This window comes from Tenebrio molitor, chromosome 1 (assembly GCF_963966145.1).
Source record: "Tenebrio molitor chromosome 1, icTenMoli1.1, whole genome shotgun sequence".
Classification (NCBI taxonomy): domain Eukaryota; kingdom Metazoa; phylum Arthropoda; class Insecta; order Coleoptera; family Tenebrionidae; genus Tenebrio; species Tenebrio molitor.
In genome coordinates, this window is record NC_091046.1 from 9,741,568 (window position 1) to 9,765,251 (window position 23,684).

General features: G+C 33.0%; 1 protein-coding gene across 1 annotated transcript; it reads left to right on the plus strand.

Moving 5' to 3' along the window:
- The first annotated feature begins 236 nt into the window (after positions 1-236).
- On the plus strand, positions 237-8,792 carry LOC138141360 (uncharacterized). The gene is made up of 2 exons (XM_069062083.1): positions 237-338; positions 7,731-8,792. Exons 1-2 carry the CDS (start codon positions 237-239, stop codon positions 8,790-8,792), a joined length of 1,164 nt encoding a protein of 387 aa, XP_068918184.1.
- Positions 8,793-23,684: the final 14,892 nt, after the last annotated feature.

Here is a 23,684-nt window from a genome sequence, read left to right on the forward strand (position 1 = left end):
AAAGGAAATTCGACTGTGATTTCTGGAAAGAGGGAGCGACGATAAAATTAGAAGTGAAATAGCTTCACATGTCGAGCAATGTGTGGTATATCACCAAGACACCAACACCATGCCATCCCGAGAATCATTTCCTTATTTATTTATTCAAGGCGGCTACAGTACAGCTCGTATCCATAAAATTCCCGAAACAAAACTGGTGAACCAAACCGTATCTGTTTCCAAATTCATAACGCGTTATGTCACCGCAAAGCGTTCGACCAGCTCCCGAAGGCACCTCCAGCGCCGAAGAAGAAGAAACCCACCTCGCAGATGGCGAGCTTTTTTGCGGAGGTAAAGAGGTAGTCCTGATAGTAACCATGTGTAAACAAAGATATGCCGAGTGGGTGACAGACACGGCTTCTAAGTGATCCATCCGGAATCCTAAATACCTACATGATGAAGGGTTCCATACTGTAAACTGTTAGTGACTTATTGTAAACAGAATCTGCGCCGCTAATTTATTACTGTCTTTATTGTTTCCCGTCATATTAACAGTTAACGCTGCACTAAATTTAAGTGTAACAATTCCTACGGCCACCTTCTCGCAGCCACCTCGGTTCGCAAGAACTCGAAGAAAAAGCGTGGCCGGAGCCGGTCCGGAAGGCACAGATTCGCGAAATGTTTCTAGGTCCTGAAAGGATATTTATCGGTCGTTGGTGCGTGTCGACTTTCAGCGAGGCGATTTGTCGGATCGGCAGTGATAAAACATTTTCGATCTAAATTGAGCGGTTATTGGACTATGGAAATAGCACCTCTTTGGCAAATTAACGTAAACAAGTTGGATTTAACGATAAAACTGTAAAATTTATGGAGTAATCTTCGACACCTTACCGTTGGAATCTGATATAATAAAACCTTCGGATTGTAAACAAAATTTAAGTTGGGATTCACGGCTTCCTGTTCATCGTTTAATGTCTCTTGCACCAATAAAGTAATCTGTAAATCGCATCTATCATTGAAAGTTTATTTAAGTTTCCTGAACACTGATTCATAGATCTTGGTCTGGTTTCTTTAAAATTTTCACTAATTAATTTGGAATAGCTATTTAAGCGTCGTCGAAATAGGTAAGGTTCGCGTGCCATCCACTAACCTGTTATTCAGTTCCAGAAACACGATTTTTTCGCAAACAGAACCATCATTCAACGTCTGAGGAGAGATTAAAAATATTTATATTTCAGCGACTGTACTTTGAACAGCGGTTGCTCTTGATAATGAAGTCGCAACACAGGAAACAGTTCTTTCAATATTCATTTTAAAATTGTTGGGAAAAAATTGATTTTTTATGCTTTCCTCCGGCATTTTTAACAAAAGGAAATAGCGTAAATTTTTCTCGAGATAAGTAAATGCGTCCGGATGTCCATTTACTCCAAAGACTTTTAACGAGGTCCTTTGCCTGTAATTAATTTATTTTTGTTGAATCCTAGTGGCCATAAATTGACAGCTGACGTCAAAACCACCCATCATCTTTCTGCTACCGGGATTACCTACTTTTTTAAATACCTTTTCATGAAACGTACATGAAAGTTTACATTTAACTTTATTTCAAAAACAAAATAGTAGATTAAATCATTAAGAGTAGAAGTCAGTCTTTTTGTGCTAAGCCCAGAGATTGAAGACCGAGACGAAGTCGAGGGCGGCAACTACGCTACCTTTTTCAAAATAATTTAAAAATATTTTTTTATCCATTATTCGTTCCTTGGAGCTCTCGTAGTCGGGGAGGTTCCGCCAGTGCCCATCATACTGTGGTTCGGCATAGAGCAAAATCTTAGCCACCACCAAACCTAAGTGAAAAAATATCGTTGACAAAGAATTGACACGTGAAAGTACTTTCTCATAAATCTGGTGGTATCTTTCACTTTTATTCTTCCCGGTATTATTTCAGACTTGACCGAGCGATCAATCCATGAGGATTCGCGAGAGATAAATTTATCAGGGAAGATAATGCAAGTCGTACGAGATTAGAAATCAGCGAAACTACACTGGTTCATTGATTTTTAACGAGGTAAGTAAAATCTGTTAAAAAAAATTGTGGTGACGTTAACGTATGACGTAGTTTTATCAGCTGCTAAATGTTTCGTGAGACAGGAAGTGTAAAACGAATTTCAGACACCGTTGAAAGATTAGGAATGTAATATAATAAAATGAACCGAAAACAAATGAATAGTGATCTAAATCAGATTATGCATCTGAAGGACTCCTCAACTAAAAAGACGACCTACGTTTGGAAAAGTGAAAAACTATGGCCTGCTTGACCCCAAATTTATTTGAACATTCGTTACCTATTACATAACATTTCTAAGACAAATTAGGTCAAGCTTGCTAACAGTTGAACATCCACCTAATTTGAAGACTGAAAATTATCAAGACAGTGAAAAATGTTGGGTATCCTTATTTTTACCTTAATTGGATACCATAATTCTGTTGTAATGTTACTATTTGTAAAATGAATAATATCTTCATCATTTTCTCGTTTTTTAGAATTCCATAACAGGCATCAAGTCCACCTTTCCTTTAATGTACATATTCAGTAAAATGTCGATGATATTTTGGTTTCCAAAGTATATACCTTTTTCTTCTATTCAAGACTAGCTCAAAAATAATTACTAAATTTGAATATTGGCAACGTTAACATCAAGATGAATCTGTACTTGGAAATTTCTCCAAAGGTTTTCGTAACTCTTTGCTCGAACTGTCGCCAATGAAATACTGAAGCCTTGCGAAAGAAAAAAGTGGTTGTAGTAAATTCGAACAAATATTATTCTACGTAAAAAATCAACGTATCTAATCCAACAAATTAAGTAAGAAGTTAATCTAATGAAGAATTAAGAAACCTGAATAAATCGCGCAAATAATCGTACCTTAACCTTACACTATAAAGAAATTGAAAACAAACTTCTGTTGCAACGTAAAAAAAAAATAAGACGTGAAGTGATATCCGCCGCTTTGACTAAAATCTACAAAACAAAAGTCAGCTCGCTACACCGCAACATGTTTGGCACAGATTTATCGTTCCTGCGTAGTTCTCTGACGTCATGTCGTGATGACTGATGAAACAAAGTACAGAACACAACCAGGAATTTTCTGTTTCTCGTAAACTTTCTTTGAAGAAAATTGGTCCATTAATTTTTGAGTTAAGTGGACTCAAACAAAGAACCAAACAAACAGACAAAACAATTTTAAGCTGCCAAAATGTCTTCTGTATTACGTAGGCAGCAGCAATTATATCGGGTGTTCATTTAAATTTATCCTCAAAGTAGGCGTTGAAGAGTCGATTGTGAACGCACCACGGATTACAAATCACGGATCACCTAACCTCACTTTTTGCGTTGTTTGTGTTTTTACTCTGCAGTCTGATGAGTGGTGCGTTCACAATCGACTCTTCAATGCCTACTTTGAAGATAAATTTCCTATATGTATTTAAATATGTAACGTTGGATTCGGAATTCGCCTGACCAGATTTAGATTTTTAGAGGAACAACATCCGGATCCATCCTCGAATACTCGTGGCTGCTGTGTAGATCACAAATGTTTTTTAAAATTTTCCAAACTTTGATTATGTTTAAAACAAGTTATGTTGTGCTGTAGTGAGTGCGTCAATAATTTTCGGCAACAAACTTAGATCCTCTTGAATTTCTGCCAAACTTTTTGCTTATATCTTCTGATGGTCTCAAACGATAATCCAATATACAGGGTGGTCCCGATATAACCTGCCAAAAAAATTCTGGGTCATTAGAAGGATCTAACAAGTCCAAAAAAACCCCTTTCATTAGGTCCAAAATAATGGGGATAAATTAACCCCTATCCACACCCATTCGACGCTGCTGACCACAAAAATACGTACCTACTCAGGAATTAATTGTTGGTGTTTGTAAGGATGACAGTATCTAAGTAACATAGGTACCTGAATCGTTTATGACAAATCTCAAATCTGACAAACTAAATCAAATTAATGACATTTATTGAAAAAAACGCTGTACACTGTGTGCGTTAATTCACCAGCTTATTTAGGTACAAAAGCTGATTTTGTAGACTGAGATGAATGAGTAATAAATAAAGTGGTGTTCCTCAATGTGTAAATTAATGTAGAGGTGGTGTGTGCAAAATTGTGGAGGAACTGTATAATAAGAGTATCGTCTTAATTGTGGTTAAATAGTCAAAATAATGTATTGAATAAATTTATTTACACTTTTCATATTCGTACTTTCAACTCTAACTGAGAATATCAACTAACGACTGAAAGGTAAACTAGACTAGAAAAATTATTTTATAATAAATTTTCTGTGTGCCTTCCGTTTCATTTAAGCACATTTGAGTACGCCGGTACCAATTCTCATAAACAGAATTCAGCATTTCTGGGTTTTTACGAATCTGGTTCGCGGCGTCTGTTACGCGTTTCTGGAGTTGGCCTTTCGTATACCAAATCTTTCGTGTGGCCTCAAAAATTAAAATCCAGAGGGGTTAAATGGAGGATCGGGGGCGCCATCGTATTGGAATTAGTCAGAACCAACCTCACATAAATGCAAATGTAGCTCCACAAAAGTACAACGGGACGGAAGGACTCCTTCAGGAAAACGCTCGCCGTTTGGTCGCCTTGCCGGTCTTGAATTACCACGTGTTTCGCCATAGAGTAAATGCAAATCGGCGTATTCTTGTTTTGTGAATTTCTTAACTTTTTGAAGTATTTGCAAATTTTAAATTAAACTTGACAAATGTCATAGGTGTTACAGGTACTGTTGCTAAAGAAATTGCAGCCAAGTAACCAGAATTACATTTTTAAAACCGATTAACTCATTAGCGTACAGCAAATTTTGACCAAATTTTCAATTATTTTTATCTCGAAAAAGAAAAGACTTTTATTAGAAACATTTTTTATGTATGAGTTCTACTCATCGTCGCCTATTACTGGATTTCTTCTGGCAGGTTATATCGGGACCACCCTGTATTATCTCCAGGAAAAATAAGTTATATCATATATTAAAATCTTTGTTCAGATTTTTAAACTCTAATAAGCAGACCTACATGATAAATCTGCAGTGTATTTTTTTAACAAAATGTTACAATACCTTGCAAATAATTTTGGGTTTCTCAGACCCAACTGTGGAATCCTGTGATAACAAATATCTACGTATTGTATCTATTGTATGAAGAAAGTTTTCTTTTTTCTTTTTTAATGAAATTATTTTCTGCTGAAATGAGTATATGATGTTGCGCAGAAAAAATGTTTGTATGATTTTTTTGTTACTAACACTCTATTAGAAGAAAAAAAGTGTTAAACAATAACTTTCCTATTGGCGACATAAATTGTGAAACAGATTTTCGATATTTTTGGGTTGCTTATTCGATACAGAAGATATATTAGCAATTTTGAAATTTTTGTCTGTCTGTCTCTCTGTTTGAATCCACTTATCTTAAAAATTAGTAAATGTATTCTCTTCAAAAAAAATTATTAGAAAGCGAAAATTCATGATTCGTGTTCTGCACTTTGTTTCATCACAATATGACGTCAGAAAGGTCGTGTCGCCTCACCTCTTATAATTTTTTACATTACAGTCCTAAACGTCAGAAATTAATTTTTAATCTCACTTTTACTTTCATTTCTTTACAGTCTGCGGATCTCAGGGGTGCCGTGATGTCTTCAAAGAGAATCCACGAGGGATTGAAGAGACGTTATGAACTTTTGCAGTTGAAATGAAAAGAAAGAAACTTTAGGGTTTCAAATATTGACTTGAATTTAGGTGTACCCTCTCCGCCCTTGGACTACAGCACCGATACTTCGCAATAGGTTAAGGTTAAAAAGAAACTAATGTCACACAAGTTTAATATATTTTTATACAAAAATAAACCCACATTCTTCAGTTTTTATTATATTATGTAAATCCATAAATATAGCCTCGAGTAAACTTGACTTGTTTATGTTAATAGTGGAATTTGTGAAAAATATAAACTATTTTCTCATATTATTTTGGTGTCTTACATCTCGGCCGCGGTCAAAAATAATATCTACGCCCAGAAAATATTTAGTAGGAAATATAAATGTTGAAGTGCAAAATTGGCAATTAATATCTGTGCAATCAGATAGATACATTTGAAGATGCGTCAACAGTTGCCGTAATAAATCATCAATCGATTCGTAAAGATCGATCGCCGCCGCCATCTAAAAGGAGTTCTTATCGGATTCGACTCCATAAAATCGAACCGAATCAGCATATCTTGCGACTAGGCGGCAGCAATTAATCGTCCCGAGATAAAAAGATAAAATAAAAAAATAAATAAATCGGATGCATCACATGTAAGTACTAAATGTGCCTCGGTCTCGATGCATGTGTGGTGGAGACGGCGGCGGCTGCAGCTGAAAAACAGTCACCATACCATATTCCTCCTCTACCTTTGCGTTCGGAATTGTTTATTATTCCAAAGCTCGGGTCAGATGAGTTACGCCGCGACATCCTGGGTGGGCTGCCGCAAAATGAGATATTTTGTTTAAAGTTAGAGATTAAAGCTGGCTCTGAGCGCCGCGATGCCGACTCGTGGTTTGTTAATAAACTTTCTTTGCCATCATTAAACGTTCTTAATTGATGTCTTTGAAATTTTCTATAACTGTCAGGCTACGTTTAAGATGTCATAAAAGTCGAACCGTTTCGTTGGAACACAAAGCTCCAACCATTGTCGTAACCTGACCAACTTATTTAATTAATAATACCTAATAAAATTAATATCATACGCAGAAATCGTGCCAAATTTTGCTCTATTCGTTCCATCGATTCCACTTCATTAATTAAACCTCAGAAAAATATTGACAAAATCGTCTTTAATTTTTTCTCATAAAAATTGTTTGAGAAATAAATTTTTTTGACTGATATCAATGTGATGGATTTACAAATATTTATAGAAAAAGTCAGCATTCGTAGTTTTTTTAGAAAATAAAAGACAAAGACAAAACATATCCAGTTGCAGTGTTATAAATAACCGAATTAAAAAATTTTCTTAATTGTACTGCCAACTTAAACAGTCCTTTTTGATCACCCGGTATATTAAAAAAGGGCAGTTTTTACAATAGTGAACGTTTCATTCATTATTTCTTCTTACTTCTCGTAGCCCCATCTTTTTATAAACAATTATTTTTAAGGATCGAGCGTTCAAAAAATATCAATATTTCTCAAAATATTTTGACAGATCTGAATGATCAATAATCCTTGAAATTACTCAAACGAAATTTGAAAGTATGTAGGTACCCTGAAATTTTAAAGGTTTAGTATGTACGAAGTGTATAGACAAGAGTCCTGTGGAATTCGAATATAAAGTCCATTCAAAAATCAAAAAACCACCACCTGTTGCTTTAGGTTGGTAAAATTTAAAAAACCCTAGGTAATTATTTCTTCATACTATGTTGGTAACAATAAATTATGACATTTACACATTTATTTGATTTAAATTTAAAACAAAATTCCATTGCTTTGAATTTTGTTCAAATTGCTTAGCACGTTTCATTTATTTATTAACATGCCCAGAAAAACAAGAAATTTATTAACCGCAGGAATGAAAGCTTCTGTTGGGCGAGGTTACGAAGAAATTGAAAAATTATCGCCTGACCTTAGTTGTCGTCAGATTCATAAAATACTGATGCATATTTTTTCGGTAATTGGGGTGAATTTGTATTTTTAGAAACAATTCTAAATTTAATCTGTAACTAGGTATCGCGAGGTACAGTAATCAGTATTTTGAAACCCTATTTGCGCGGCGAAGAACTAAGATCGTACAAAAGTAAAGGCGGGAGACATAAGCGACCATTATTTGAAGACCATTTTTTAAAAGAAGAATTAGGCCGTCAAATTCAACAATATAAAGAAAATGGAGAATATTTCACTCTCGACAAACTGTTTCAGTTTGCCAGGGTGGAATTAGAGTACAATTACGGCCGCACTACTTTGTATTCAATTTTAAAATCAATGGGCTTTAGATATAAATTGGAAAATAATAGAAAAATTCTCATGGAACGATCATTTATAATAGCAAAGAAAATTAAATTCTTAAGAACGTATTTGCAATATTTAAAAAATTATCCAAATGTAAAATTTATTTACTTAGATGAAACATGGATATATAGGTATGGTTCACAGCAAAAAACTTGGGTGAATGATGATTTGCCAAGTACTAATTATAAGATTCCAAAAACTGAAGGAAAGCGATTTACAATCCTCCATTCTGGTTGTGCATATGGATTTATGGAAGGGTGCGCTCTCCTGTTAGATACCAAAAATAATGATCGTGATTATCACAACACAATGAATGGTAACGTCTTTAAAGAATGGGTGTTAAATCAGTTAATTCCTGCATTGTTATCGCCGATGTTTTCTCAAGATAAAGTTGTGGTAATCATGGACAATGCACCCTACCACTCTGTACAACTTGATAAACCCCCAACTCTATCTGCAAAGAAGGAGAACCTACAAAATTACTTAATCAGTAAAAATATTGCATTTGACAAAAAATTTACAAAGAAACAATTATGGGAATTAATTGAACCAACTCTTGCTAACTCGCCTGTACAATATGAAATTGACACACTTCTTGGTCAACATGGCATAGATGTCCTACGTTTGCCCCCTTATCATTGCCAATATAACCCCATCGAACATGCATGGGGTTATTGTAAATCTTATTACAATAAACATATTCACTTAAACACTGATGATAAGGACCGTGTTGCAAATTTGTGGGCAGAGACATTATTTAGTTACACTCCTGAAATGTAGCAAAACACCATTGCCCATTGTGAAGAGTTGATAAAAAGTGATTGGATAAAAGAGATGGGCAACTCCAGTATTGATAATATTCCACCAGTGATTATAAACCTTGCCGATTCTGATGATGAAGAATCAGGTTTAGACATCTCAGACAGTGACCAAGACAATGATGAGCATGAAGATGAACCTGAGCCGGAATATCGCCCGAGTAGTGGAAGTAATAACAAGACATCCTGCATCGCGAGTGGGCTACTTCTACTTCTATATTTCTTGTTTTTAATTCATATCTAAAGTACAGTTCATTGTTTTCTTTTTTTATACAGGTGTCCCAAAACTCGCGGATCAAACTTACAGGGTGTTTTCCTTGGTGATAACTGAAAGCAATAGCGTTTAAAAAAAAGGACAGGGTATAATCGATTTTTTGTAATGAATAATTAAAGTTGACCAATCCGAAGGACGCTGTTAATTAGAATTTTACGTAAATTACCCAAAGGTTTGAATTGCCTAGCAACAGAATTCTAGTGAGAATGGTATGGAATTTCAAGTAAATGTTTGGGCAACTGTGAAGATTTTGACAACGTTAAATTATAATTTGATTCGAAATTGTCAAACTTCGTATTGAAATCATGTATACAGCTGCTGAGTATGCCGAAATGCTCATAATTTATGGAGAGTGCCGGCGCAATGCACGTGAAGATGCAAGGGAATATGCAATACGTTTTCCACGACGTTTGCCACATCCAAATTATAACGTATTTCTACGGTTGGTGTACCGTGCTCGAGACACTGGGTCCTTGGTACCTACCTGACAAAAAATTGGTGGTCCCCCGCGAGAAGTTAGAACGCCAGAGACTGAAGATGCTGTTCTTCAGTCCTTTGATGACGACGGTAGAAGAAGTATATTTGAAGAACTATATTTACCACGAACTTATCAATATTTTAGAAGAACTAAATGACCAAATCTATGAAACACTGGCTACTGTTATTCCTAATATGCTTAGACTGGCAAGGGAAAATTTAATAAAACGAGCTCGCCTATTCCTTCAGATGAAAGATGGTCATTTTGAACACTTGTTATAAATTATTCTTTTTATTTTGCATGTTTCTTATTTCATTTGTTACATCGTTTAGTTATAAAATTTGATCTTAAATTTGTACTAATAATGATGCTACAATAAATAGGTTAGTTCAGTCCAGTTTTGTGTTCTTTCTTTCAGAACTGCCACTATGCTTGCTCTGTTGTTCAAAACCTACGTGTAACTCCAGCTTTTTTTGCAATGTCAAGAATGTTCCTAAAAGTATTTTCTTTCATTTCGACGATGACGAGTCCCGCTCGTGTCGCTGCGCTAATACGTTGCAGATTGCAGATTCAGAGTCAGGAGTCAGGATAAATTTCTTGTGATTCCGATTCACTTCACAGGCCCTGCATATTTCACTTTTTACTAAGATTTTTAAGGTAGTAATATTACTCACTTGACGCTACGTCGCCATTTTACCTTCCATCAACAAAGGTTCAATTCATCATATCCCTCCCGTCAATTTCTCATACCCCTCACGGTTACAATTGCTCTGGAAATTTTCACTCATAACATACCATATTTCATTCATTGCCGGAAGAAGAAACTTCTTGCGTTCCCGGATTTAGATTCTATACATTTGTTCACCTGCCTTTGGCGAAATTATCCCATTTTTGGTTATTTCAAAAGTAGCTGTCACTTTTGACGTTTGTTTCGACAAGTTGACCAGATAAATATTGAAAATAATTTTATTATTCGTCGAATTATACGTTGCTTGGCAATTGAGGGAAGGTACTCAATTTTCTCATAAAGGGAAAATTAGATCGAGCTCTATTGGTCAATTTGATTAATTCATAACTAAAAAGCTGTTGCACCCTGAATATTTTTCTAAACGTTTTTTACCTTCATTACCATCAAGGAATATACAGTTTCAATTTGATCCGCGAGTTCTGGGACAGCCTGTATTATTAGGTACATATTTCACTATTCTTTAATCAGAACTCCTGTTTTCGTGCCTGCTAACTTTTTTATTAAGTATTCTCATCGTATACTGTACAACAACATAGAATTCACACGAACCCCCGATAAATTTGAGTAATTTGACACTTAATAAACACTTAACCTCAAAATTACAATTCTCACCATCTCACCAAATTTTACACTAGACAGCGTTGCCGATAGTAATTATCGAGGAAATTGCGACGTTGGTGGTTTTTTGATTTTTGAATGGACTTTATGTATTTGATTTTTGCGGTTCTGTACCATATTGTGGTATACCAAATAGAAAAATAGAGGTTATGTAAGTCTAACCCTCCACCACCCGGCGGCACGGCAATTTTGCCGGAATACATACACTATTACGGATAATACTATCAAGTAATAGTGCAGTGCTTATCAACATAATTACCGGCGTCTTGTCTCCACATTTTGACTTTTTTGTGTTTTATGTTCTGTGTCAATGTTAAGGAATTTCCTCACGATATGACATGAGTATAATAATATACCTTTTTGAATTTCAACTACCAATATATTCTCTAAGTCCAAAATTTTTAAATTTTTAAAAAGAGATTGCGGTACTATTCCCGTTGCTGAAATTATAAGTGGTAAAATCGAAATTTTTTCTAAACACCAAAGATTTCTCATAGCAGCGGAGAGTTCTAAATATTTATTAATTTTTGTGTTATATGTCTGTGTTATATTGTGTGAATTTGGAACAGCTATATCTAAAAGATATGCTTGCTTTTGTTGTTTATTTAAAATAATAATGTCTGGTCTGTTATGCTGAATATGAATGTCAGTTAAAACTGTACGATCAAAATATAATTTGTAATTGTCATTTTCCAAAAAACTTTCTGGTTTATAAATATAATGTGGTTGTGTATCCTTTAATAAGTTGAATTTAACTGCTAAATTCATGTGCATAATTTTAGCGAATACATCATGACGTTTCTTATATTCGCTTTGAGCCAAAACGGTGCAAGAAGAAACGATGTGTTCAATGGTTTCCCCTTCAGTTCCGCAAATCCTACATTTATCAATGATCGATTGCAAACCGCATATGTGTTTTTTATAATTTCTTGTATTTAGGTATAACACGATCTTGTATTGCAAATATAAAACCCTCAGTCTCAGGGTGAATATTTGATTTTTTAAGCCATGCATGAGAAGCCTGAATATTAATTTCTGGTTGTTCCAGTTCTTTAAAATATCTCCCATGTGAAGACTTCTGTTTTATATTTGCTATAGTGTCAGGTAAGTCCATTAATGACAACTCATTTTATTGAACAATTGGCGAAACGTATTCTCGCCAAACTGAGATACATTTTTTAAGATTTTTTGTTCATTACCAGTCTCGTCCAGGAGGGGACATCTCATTGTATGTACGTTGTTTTCAATAAGCTGAGGACCCTGATATAGAGCACAAAAGCCATCGTCAAATTTATGTGGAGCTAGCTGACACACCCTGTTCCAAACTTGATCGGGTAGTTGCGCTAAGGAATAAATTTAACAGGGACAATTCAAATATCTACAGGAAACAAGATCACATGTTTCGCACTTCAGATTTTAGTACATACCTACAAACATTTCATATTTTACAAGTCTATTGATTTATTTTATTTATTTATTTATTTATTTTTTATTAAGAACAACTCCATTTTGGAAATTTTCTAATTATGTTAATTCAATTGATTCTTCTTTAAAGTCTTCTTTAGAGAGAATACTTAATTTACGTTTAACTGATTTACAATGGTGTCAGTCCACTTTACCGATTAGATTTGGTGGACTGGAAATTCGCCGCATTTCCGATATTTGCCTCCCTGCTTTCCTATCTTCAATTCATGGTGTTAAAAAGCTTGTTTCTCTGTTACTAAATTCAAAGGAGAATGAGCTTATTATTCACCATTATGATGAAGCTTCAGCAGTCTGGGATGTAGAAAATGAGAACGAAAGACCAACAATTTCACAGTTTCAGAAGAATTTGGATAATATCAATATCAAACGAATAATTGCCAATGACTTTATTTTTAATTCACCTAGAGACTTGACTCGTTTTAAGGCTTTGCAATGCAAAGAATCAGGATCTTGGTTACATGCAATACCTTCTTCTAACATTGTTACTCTTTTAGATAACACTTCCTTCCAAATTTTTACTGGTTTAAGATTGGGTTCTAATCCCTATACACCTCATATTTGCAAATGCAATGCGAAAGTTGACGAAATTGGTATCCAAGGTTTAAGTTGTTCCAAAAGCAGTGGTATATTTTCCAAACACACTGAAATTAATTCTATTATTAACCGGTCTTTGACTTCTATTCATGTTAACTCAACTTTAGAACCAAACGGACTGTCCTTAGGTCCTTGGTGCAAAGAAGCCGTCGATTTCATTAATGTCATCGGAAACCGACTTATTGCGGAATCAGGTGATTCAAAATCAAAGAAATTCCTTTTCGAGAGGATTTCCCTTTCCATTCAACGTGGAAACGCTGCAAGCATTCGGGACAATTTTCCGCATTATTATCGGAAATTTTTGTATTGTACAACAAAAATATTATGTACCTACTTCAGTTGATTAATTATACTACTTTTTTCTCATTTATTTATTAAATCAAGTTTCAATTTTTTGGCCAGCAAGTAAAATTTCATTCTGAGAAAAACTTAAATCAATACTCCACCAAAGATTATTTATTAAATTTTTTTTTTTTGTCTTAAATTTTATTTGGACCTAATTCACCAATAAGTACGTTATTATTTCGTTACATAAAAACCTAGTGGTTCAGTTATGTTCTTAAATAAAAATAACACTTCCTTCCCAGGAAACATGAGATGACCTCAACAGGCGAAACGTTACAGTACCTATAGTGTAATCAAAGTTTTAACTTTTTTTTAGCAAACTTCTAACGCTTCTTTGGATGACAGGGAATATACATACTAGGTACCACCTTGGAATATTTTTCCATGGCAAAACTTCTTAGGTTTAAATCAAATGTTCCGATGATCGTCATTTGTGTACTCAGTCAACAATTCCTTTTTCCTTGTTGTCTTTAGGTTATTCTTGTTTTTATAAATGTCATACTTTACCTGTAAAAAACGAATTTATATGTCACTTTACATACATTTCTTCTCCACCTCTATAATATTCAAAAACAGTATCAACATCAGTATCAATCTGAAACCTGAAGCTTTATCCTGTGCTGTTGAAGAACAGCGCAATGAGTTGTCTTTAGGATCTCTGCACATACTCGTACAATGCATTCACGTTATTTTGGCATAATGAGAGGCCATGGAAATTTTGCTTTTAATTTGTTTGTAAAGCTGTCTTTTGTATTAGGTTATGTTTTTCTAAGTTTGAGGTTATAAATAGCGTCAATGTCTAGTGCATTGTTGTCAGTTTTACTAGTTTGCAATAGAAGAATACTCAGACATCGCAGGAAATTCACTAACATGTTATGTTCATTTTGATAGGTCCACATGTCAGGCACTTTAGTGAGGGAAATCCAGCAACGTGAACGGTGCTTATTTCATATTGAAATGTCGTACCTTCAGAGAAATTTTATCAAAACGTACTATAGAAAGAGTAAACTCAGTAGAAATTAATTTTAAAAAGGTTATACTCTGTGTATCACCAATTTGTTGAGTAGAATTGGGTTTGTGTAATTTAGATTACATTATTTTTCTTTCACACCAAAGTCACAAAAACACGCTTAAAACTTGTGATTGTAACACAACAAAGAGAATTCGCCTATCATATTATCAGAACTAAATTGCTAGATTATGCTCCAATCTATTTCTGTATCGCTTAATCATTAATGTAACTGTCATTAATCTACCGATACTAAGAACGATCTAACTTTTTCATTACCGCCTAGGAAGATCATTTTCATTTTTAATTTAAGATAAAATAATTGTGAAACTAAATCTTTAAAAAAAAATTATGTATTCAGTAAACTTAAAAGTTAAAGAAAAATATATGCATCATCGCCTTTTTTCCTACATATTAATGTTGCAACATGAGAAAGAGGTGTTGAAGTAAATTGGAACTCTTGATGATAAGAATAGCTTCGTTTGCTTAACTTAAGACAGTGTCTTACATCGTTACCTTGTTCTTGCCAGAGTCACGAGAAAACGAATTTTACTTTTTTATTATTTAAAAACATATCAGTAGCAGAGAAATGATTAATTGCATCGACTTTAATGTTTTTAACACAAGTAGAATTAACTTTGATATTTTTACGTAAATGTTACAGTATTGGTTGCATCCCCATTTTTTTTAAATTAATGTGTTCTTTACTGTTCCCCAATATTTTCCTAATTTTATTTAGTCTTTGTGGAAATTATGAGAACAAGGTAAATCTTGTCAAATCACCATTTTCATAACGTAGGTAGCAGTTGCTAAATTTTAAAAGAAAGATAACATTTTTTAAAGTTTATAAAAGAGATAATATAATTTTAAATAAATAATTTTCCACAACTATCGAGCGATCAAATTAATTTGTAATCATGGATTTGAAACCGTATGTCTTTTGTGATTGATATGTCCAGATCTAACCTGTGTTTCGCGCTGTGATTATTGGAGCGTGGAGTTCAAGTAACGACATACGATTTCGGATCACTCGATTACAAATTAATTCGATCGCTCTTTATAACATAACATGATGATAAGAAACGGTTCCCTTTTTTTCGTTCTTGTAACGACCACTCTAACAACTGCATGTTTATAATCTAACAAGCATTAAACACTTTCGAATATTTGTTTACTAAATACAAAAACGCGTTGGGAACAATTAGGTATAACAACCTAGAGCTGAATGAAAATTAATTAATTAATTTAATTTCTCATCATGAAATTTTTTTTTCGGTATAAAATTTTTGAAATTTACTGTAACCTGTCTATCCTCTTATCGTTTTATTACTTCTTTAAAATTTTCTCTACTAGAACGTTATTTTAAAAACATCAAAACATTAAGATTCTTTCTTTTTCTAACATTCTCGTTATCTAGTTCTTTTCGGGGTTCTTATATTTCAAACTTTTTTAATTAAGAAAAGTGCATTATTGGATTATCCCGTCTACTTTTGGATTCCAGCTACCAGTAGGAATAATCACTCCAGATCTACTTTGCTCGTTCTGGGCTTGCAGAAAATCCGTCGTACCCGTGACAACATATCTGCGTAACGTTATTTGTTATTTTAACAATTTTTGGCACAGCCTTTTCATGATGACACGCTAGAACAATAAATACAGACCTGCTTTATTCTCAAGTTCTTCAGAAAATTCGCCTCTTGATGGCAACAGACAACTTTTATGTGCGTACGGTCTTCACACATGGGTAAAAATAGGCCAGCTATAACAATTTTAACATGTAATAAAATTTTTATTTCGCAGTATCCTAACAATCATGTGTCGGGACCATAAAGACACAAAATTTTGTTCAAAAGGGGTCAAATAGGTTCTGAAATGTTGACAGAAAAGGCCATGTGTAGACACTCGGACATAAACAGCACAAACAGACAAGTGTAGACTGGCGCTATTAAAACCACCCATGTTGTCATAGGGGTTGACCGGCTTATCTCACACTCGTTAAGTCGTTTGTTGGAGGAGTGGTAATATTGTGATTGACTGTTGGCGCCACAGTCCCTTGCTAAAACATTGAAATACAACACCCTTGAACGAAACTTATATCCACCGCTTATCGCTTTCTTGACGAGAAAATTCTGACAGATGCAAATAAAATTTTAGTGGCGACCATTGTTCACTTATAAAAGAACACTCTAACTGTTTTATTTTCTCACACTATTTAACAGTTTACTCTATAATACAAACAATCATTTTTACACTCTTCTTCTTTTAACTCAACACATTTTTTTTTTTAACTTTCTGAGTTAAATTAATGTAGGTACATACCATGTACCTTAATTGCAGTTTTAGCAATTAATAAAGGGTTTTGTAGATCAAAATGAATTAAATTACTTTCAGAATTTTATAACTTTTATTTTTATAATTCTTACAGTAGATAGATCAAGAATTATTTACACTTTCTTCGCCTGAAAAAATTACATTTTAATCTGGTCTACATTTACAGCGAACTCTTAAAAACACATATTTTAACTCTAGGAAGATGTTTATGGTAGCTGAAGGGAAGTAATCCTTCGGTAGAAAAGTGATGAAACAATGATGGCTACTGTGAAACTAAGCAGAAATAGGATAAGTAAATTTAATATGCGTGTCTTCATTAATAATTTTAATCTGTATTAAATTTTTATATCATTATTATTACAAGTCTTTGGTTATGGCAATACATAATAGGGTAACTTAATAAAATTTAGTATTTATTCGATATTATTTTATTAAAAAAATGGAAAAATGAAAATAATGAACATAGTTGTGTTTACAATCGACCTACGAGTATAAATTTTAACAATTATTTTATATCATTTTTCTATTTTAATGTTAATTTATAGAGAAATAGGAAATATGTATGTAAATAGTTATTGCATTGTTAAACTATCAAGCAAAAATTTAGGTATATGTACCTACCTACATATTGTAGTTTTATTCAAGGTATAGGAATTCTTTGAATTTCGTTAAAATGTTCTACAGTAATTTAAAGGATAGATTTTGTAACTTACCTTATCATTATTACTTAGAAGTCATACCGGGACATTTTTTTAATACTGAACATAGCCCATACTTATTCCCTATGTTCAGTTTTAAAAAGCACAGGTCAATGCATGTATGTAATTACGTAACCAAGGTAACGAAAATAAGTACTTGACAGTTTAATAAAATGGTCAAGTTGTTTGACGAAAAAAGTACACATAATGCACTTATTTCATGCTAATAAGATCATTAGAAATGTGCGTAACATTTCCAATACAACACATGATAGACCAATTTCATCAATTGGAACAAATTTTAACATTATTGCAAAATTTCGACCATTTTTGTAGATCGTGTATAATTGGTTGCATAGCAACTCACAATTCATTGACCTGTGTTTTTTAAAATTGAACATAGGGAATTAGTATGGACTATGTTCAGTGTTAAAAAAATGTCCCGGTATGGACAAAATGATGAGAGAAAAAATCTAATTGGCTCAATTTGCTATGGGAGCAAAAGTAGAAAAATATGAATTTAGCTTGTCATGAAAGTAAAAAATAAATTGGGAGACGTTTCAGAGAATTTATCCTTTACGGGAGGAAACAGCAAAAAACCATTTCCTGAAAAATGTCTTGACTATGACTTGAATATTTCAGTTGACTAAAGAAACATTGTAGTAACAAGTACAGTTTGTCCTTCAAGCAGTAACATTTTGCCCTGAAATTATGCTCTAATTAATGTATTCTAGTGCATTTTGTAGTGTTGGGTTACAAGCCTACAATTTAAAATCTCTCAATCTCTCGCTGGACGAAGTATAGCAACATTGTCACAGTGTGTTTTTTTCAAACCTAAGCAAAGTTGAACTGATGGTATTTCCTGTATAAAAAAAAGGCGATCTAAAATAGAGAACTGATGTTGCCGAATAAAAGATGGTTTCATGGTTGGCTTCTGCAAGTCTTACGTTTGTGTATGAAATCAACAGTTCAATTAGTTCGGTACTTATTCCTATTGCACTGGTGAATTAAAAAAAAAACAATTTGCTTTGTAGGTAAGTATAAACCGTGTAATGGCAAATAAAAGGAATTAGAGCAGGCCATAATTAACATTCTACAATTGGCAACATGCCGGAAATTCATTATTGCAACAGATTAACAGCTGTCAATAATACTAAAATAGGATTAAAATGTTATTTCAAATGGATAAAAACTTTAGTTTGCTAAATTTGCCGATGTCAGACGAGGTGTAAATCAGAGGGCAAACATCAGAATTACCAACTGCAGGATGTTAATCATGGCCTGCTCTAGTTCCTCTTAATTTCGATGGCACGGTATACATACAGTATAGAAGCTAACTTTTTTGTTGTGATTTAAGCCTTCATTAGATAAGGATGATATTTTTCTCTATTTCTTAGTTCAAATTCGTTTCTCAAAAATGTGTGTATTTTAGCTTAGCTATCGCAAAGCAAGGCGATATTAAACATAACATCAAACATAAGTAAGTACCTACTAAAAACAAAATAATTTAAATTTTGTAGTAGGTAGGTACAGTCGATGGACAAATAAAACTGGGATAAAAATGACAATCACATAAGTTAAAATTTACAAATTTGCATCGTTTAATTACGGCTTTATCTGAAATAGGTTAACTTTGGTAGGTATGACATATTATATAGACACTGACAAATATATTGACAATTCAATGGTCTGATTTACATAGATTAAAATTAAGTGTCCCAGTTTTATTTGTTCACCTACCGTACATGAATAAAACAAACATAAAGTTACTCACGTTGGAAAAACAGAATTAACATAAAAGGTGTTTTTTTTTAAATTTGGCGTCGAAGTTACACTTAAAAAAACACAAAAATGTATGCCTTCCCAGCCCAGGATTTCATTTGAACGCGGCATAGGTATAGGTAGGTAGGTACACCTATTTAGGATATTGGGATTAGGTATTCAGTTTTAGCAGATACAAAAAAAAAGAAACGAAAATGTTATTTTATTAAAAAACATCTTACCGGTGCCGGCGTCTTGTTCTAAAAGACACGTTTTATTTTATTTTTTATAATAAACAAATTTAAATTTTTCTTGAAAATACGCTAATCGCTAATCAAAACGCGTTATTTATGTTTTTTCTAACTGAACAAAGGTTTAAAAGCGAACTAACGATACAACCAAGAATAATAAATACGCTACCCACATATTTAAAAACAATTAGCTACAAAGAATGTTTACATACATACTTAGTTTTAAAACTCCCACTTTTCATTTAAAGAAGTAACCTCACCTCTGCTTTGAATTTTCTTCAAGGGAAATAATCAAGAATAAAATTTTTCGTTTACAACGCGTGCATAGGCAGAAATACGGACAACCTTTAATAGATGATTAGTTGAAAATTTTGTGGAGTCTAAAATGCACACTATCTGTATATTTTTTGTTCTCATTACTAATAGATTTAGGCCCGGTTTATTCACCTTCAAGTAACTTTATTTGAACGGTAATTACTCGTACCATGCATCTACCAATAGCAGATTCTAAATCATAGCAACTACTGGCCAGATAAATTTACTTGAAGGTGAATAAACCGGGCCTTACTGTACATACAATCATACAACATTTTCATTTACATACCTACCTTCGTAATTACATATTAAAACTTTACTTAACATAAAATCAGTTCAAATAAATTGAAGAAAAATAATACACCAGATAAGATACATATTGTCTAAACACAATTCTTATTTTGCAATCTAGTTAATGTTCAAAAAATCTATAGTAAATTGTAGATTAGGTAGGTGTTCCCTGCGTTGTTATCTTATAGTTATAAACATTTTATTAAATACGACAGAACAGAATGAACGCTTGTTTTGTTAAGTTTTTTCCCAACTCAATTGTTAACAAAAATGCAAAAAATCCGGTGCACTTTCATTATGAAATGTTATTACAGCTTGTGTAGAGAAACGACAGGCTGCACTTCTACAAGGCCAGAAGACGCCATACATGTGGGAGGAGTGATCAGCAGTGGAAGTGGGGAAGTTATTCAAAGCTGGAGAATTTCTGGCATCAGATAGGCTGCAACTACAGGTAATAAACAGGTACCTGCTTGTCAGCGACCATCTTAATTTCACTCGAATACTTTATTGGTCGTTTAATTTAATTTAAAGAAATCTTGTCGTTAAATTAAAAAATACATTTACGGTTTCTACAAATTTCCAAATTCAAAATAAAAACAGTTCTATCTAAATTGTAATAGACATTTTTTTACATTTTGGGTGAATTATAAATTAATGGAAATTAAATAATTATAAATACATTTGTTTATACCTAAATCAAATAACGAAATACAAACAGGATTTCAGAACTTTTCGTCATCGTATGGGTACCTGCTAATCTTAAACTCTTGTAAACATCCTTCTTTCATTCATCAATAAATACCTGCTCTAGATAATTGTACAAAAATTGTACAGCGTACTAATTTTACACATTAAATAAATAATTTCACATAAAAAATAAATAAAATATATTTAGGTATGAAATATTTAGTTTCATTTCAAATTGAGCTAAATCATTTACTTACACTAATTTCTAGTTGTCTAGCAAACGGATAAATTAATTAACTTACCTACCGAAAAGTTGTACCTACCTAAGTGCGTGCAAATTGTTATGTTAGCACATTTTAATTAAATTTATTAGTAGATAGTTAACAAGAATTCCGTCCAATTTATTTACATCTCTACATAACTACATTTATATATTATATTTAAACTAATGGTAAATAAATGAAACAAATGGTAGTAACAACAACAAAAAGGTTTAGAAAAGCAAACAAACAAATCAAAATATGACATATGTGCATAAATAAATATCAAAATAAATTTTTCTATAATTGATTCAAAAAATTGATTTTTTTGTTCGACACTGTCAGAATTTGAGAATTTTCTCCTATGTGAACGGATTTTGATAAATGTCAACTTGTCAAAACGAAACGTCAAGCTAATTTTAAAGGTTTTAAGCGATTTGGAGCCTTTAAGGGGCTCGTCGAACAAAAAAACGTTGTATTCAACTCGTTTGTGTGTAAATTGGGCCTTTTTTGGCACGCGTGGGCCATTTTAAAACGCGAGTGAAACGAGCGTTTTAAAGGCCCACGAGTCAAATAAACTACTATTCATGCATAATTATCCGTGCATGAAGTGGGTCATTTTTTTACGTGTATTTTTTTTGCATTGTTAGTAAGATCGAAACCATAGAAACCATACAAAACAGTGTGTGAAATGCGATTTCACGCACACGACTATTTCTTTTTTTCACTTCACGCACTGTTTTTTATTAGTTACCTAGCAACATGGTCACTGCATTGAAACTTCAGAGTTCCTTCAAAATTTAATTTAATTTGAATTTTTTGAATCAATTGTAGATAAAATATTGTTTATATTTCGTGCGTGAAGAAAAACACTCTCTTTACGCACTTAATATAAAAATAACTATTGTATCCACATACTCGTAGGTATTAATCAGTAGATACAACAATGTATTATTGAAATATATGGAAACAAACTCTTTTTCACGTAATTACGAAATTAATTAACCTCCATCCACGTACCTACCCCACCACGTATTTCTCACACCACTGTTGCAGTCATAAAATGACAACTGATGTCGAAATTACTTACCATGATTGTTGCTCTACTTTTTAAATGTCTTTTAACTCCCTTAGCGTAATGGAAATTTTCAGTTAATTTTATATCGAAAAGGAAAATACTTATTAGAATTTTTATTTGTTTATAGCATCTGTTTATTATGACCAACTAATCCAATACTTAGTCGTTCTTTTTTTGTAAGTGTGTTTCAAAAACAACTACGAAACACTCGATGAAAAGTTCACGACAACAAAATATTAGTACATATATCCAGTGGAGTACAAAGTCTGGAATAAAATTCATAAAATTTACTTCGTGGCAAAGATCCACAAACATCACAAGAGTCAATTGGTATTTCTAAATTACCATCTTTTGGTATAAATTACACTTTTTAATTTCACGCAGTAATGGCGCAAAGAGGGCAAGTCGAAAATTTTAAATGGCGACAGACATCAAATATTACATTTTTGAAAGGCTTTTATATCTTCTATCCAACAGGAAAATCATTTTTTAAGTCGGTCTGTTAAAACAATAAAAAAATATCAGTCAATCTTTGTATCGACTGTTCATTTAAATTTATTCTCAAAACTGGCCTTGAAGAGTCGATTGTGAACGCACCACGGATTACAGATCACGGATCAGCTGTTAATTCTAACCTCACTTTTGCGCTGTTTGTGTTTTTATTCTGCAAACTGACGATCGACTCTTCAACGTCAACTTTGAGGAGACATTTAATTGAACACCCGATATAAATAAAAATATCTTATCAAATTAAATTACACTAACTTCCTGACACATCCGAATCGGTTAAAGCTCATGAAAACATTACAGTTAACCTGTGGTCCAACTTGTCGAATCTTGGGTCTAATTATCAGATTATCACCCATTGGCATCGAAATAAACTAGGCAAAAATGAATAGGGAATTCCACAATTTTTCTAGGAAAGCAAAATAATTGCCCCAGTCCTCCCACGTATTCTTAAACACTAGATAAATTTGAAATGTTACAGTTACTTGAAACATTACATTTAATATGTATATGTATATTTTTCTAACACATTTCATTACAAATTTTAAACTGTAGTTACAAAAATTTCAAAAAAGGAAAAATTCCCTATTCATTTTTGCCTAGTTTATATCGATACTCGTTTTAGTTTCAATCGACCGATTTAACAAGTCCTTTCACTGTTACGAAGATCTTTTTAAATAATATAACACTTGATCCTTGCTGCTACTTAAAATTTTTGATTTGCCCCCTCTTGGGACGCCACAGGTTAGAACAGAAAAGTATATTTTGTGAAGAACTTGTTTTTCTCAAAAACCAATGACATAAATTTAAGGGAAATGCCTCGTAAGAACAAACGGAAGAGCTTGATTGAGTAGTTAGGTATTGTTTTTCAGTGGCTACGATTAAGTATAGGTAAAGCTAACGTCTCAGCACTTGAAATAAAATAAATAAGTAAATTGTTGCTAATTGTAGCTGAAAAGAAATCAGAACATAGAAAATTGAAAATGTGAATCACAGTTATGCTACGAGTATCTACCAATAAGGATCGTAAAAATATACGTGGGCAATTAGTTTTAAAAGTAAAAAAAATATATACATATCTTGACACAGAAAAAATATTGATTAGGTACATATTAGGTATAAGA

Coding starts and splice junctions, on each gene's coding strand:
- LOC138141360 (XM_069062083.1), top strand. CDS start 237: ATGTCACCGCAAAGCGTTCGACCAGCTCCCGAAGGCACCTCCAGCGCC. Junction 339..7,730: donor TTTTTTGCGGAGGTAAAGAG/GTAGTCCTGATA, acceptor ATCTGTAACTAG/GTATCGCGAGGTACAGTAAT.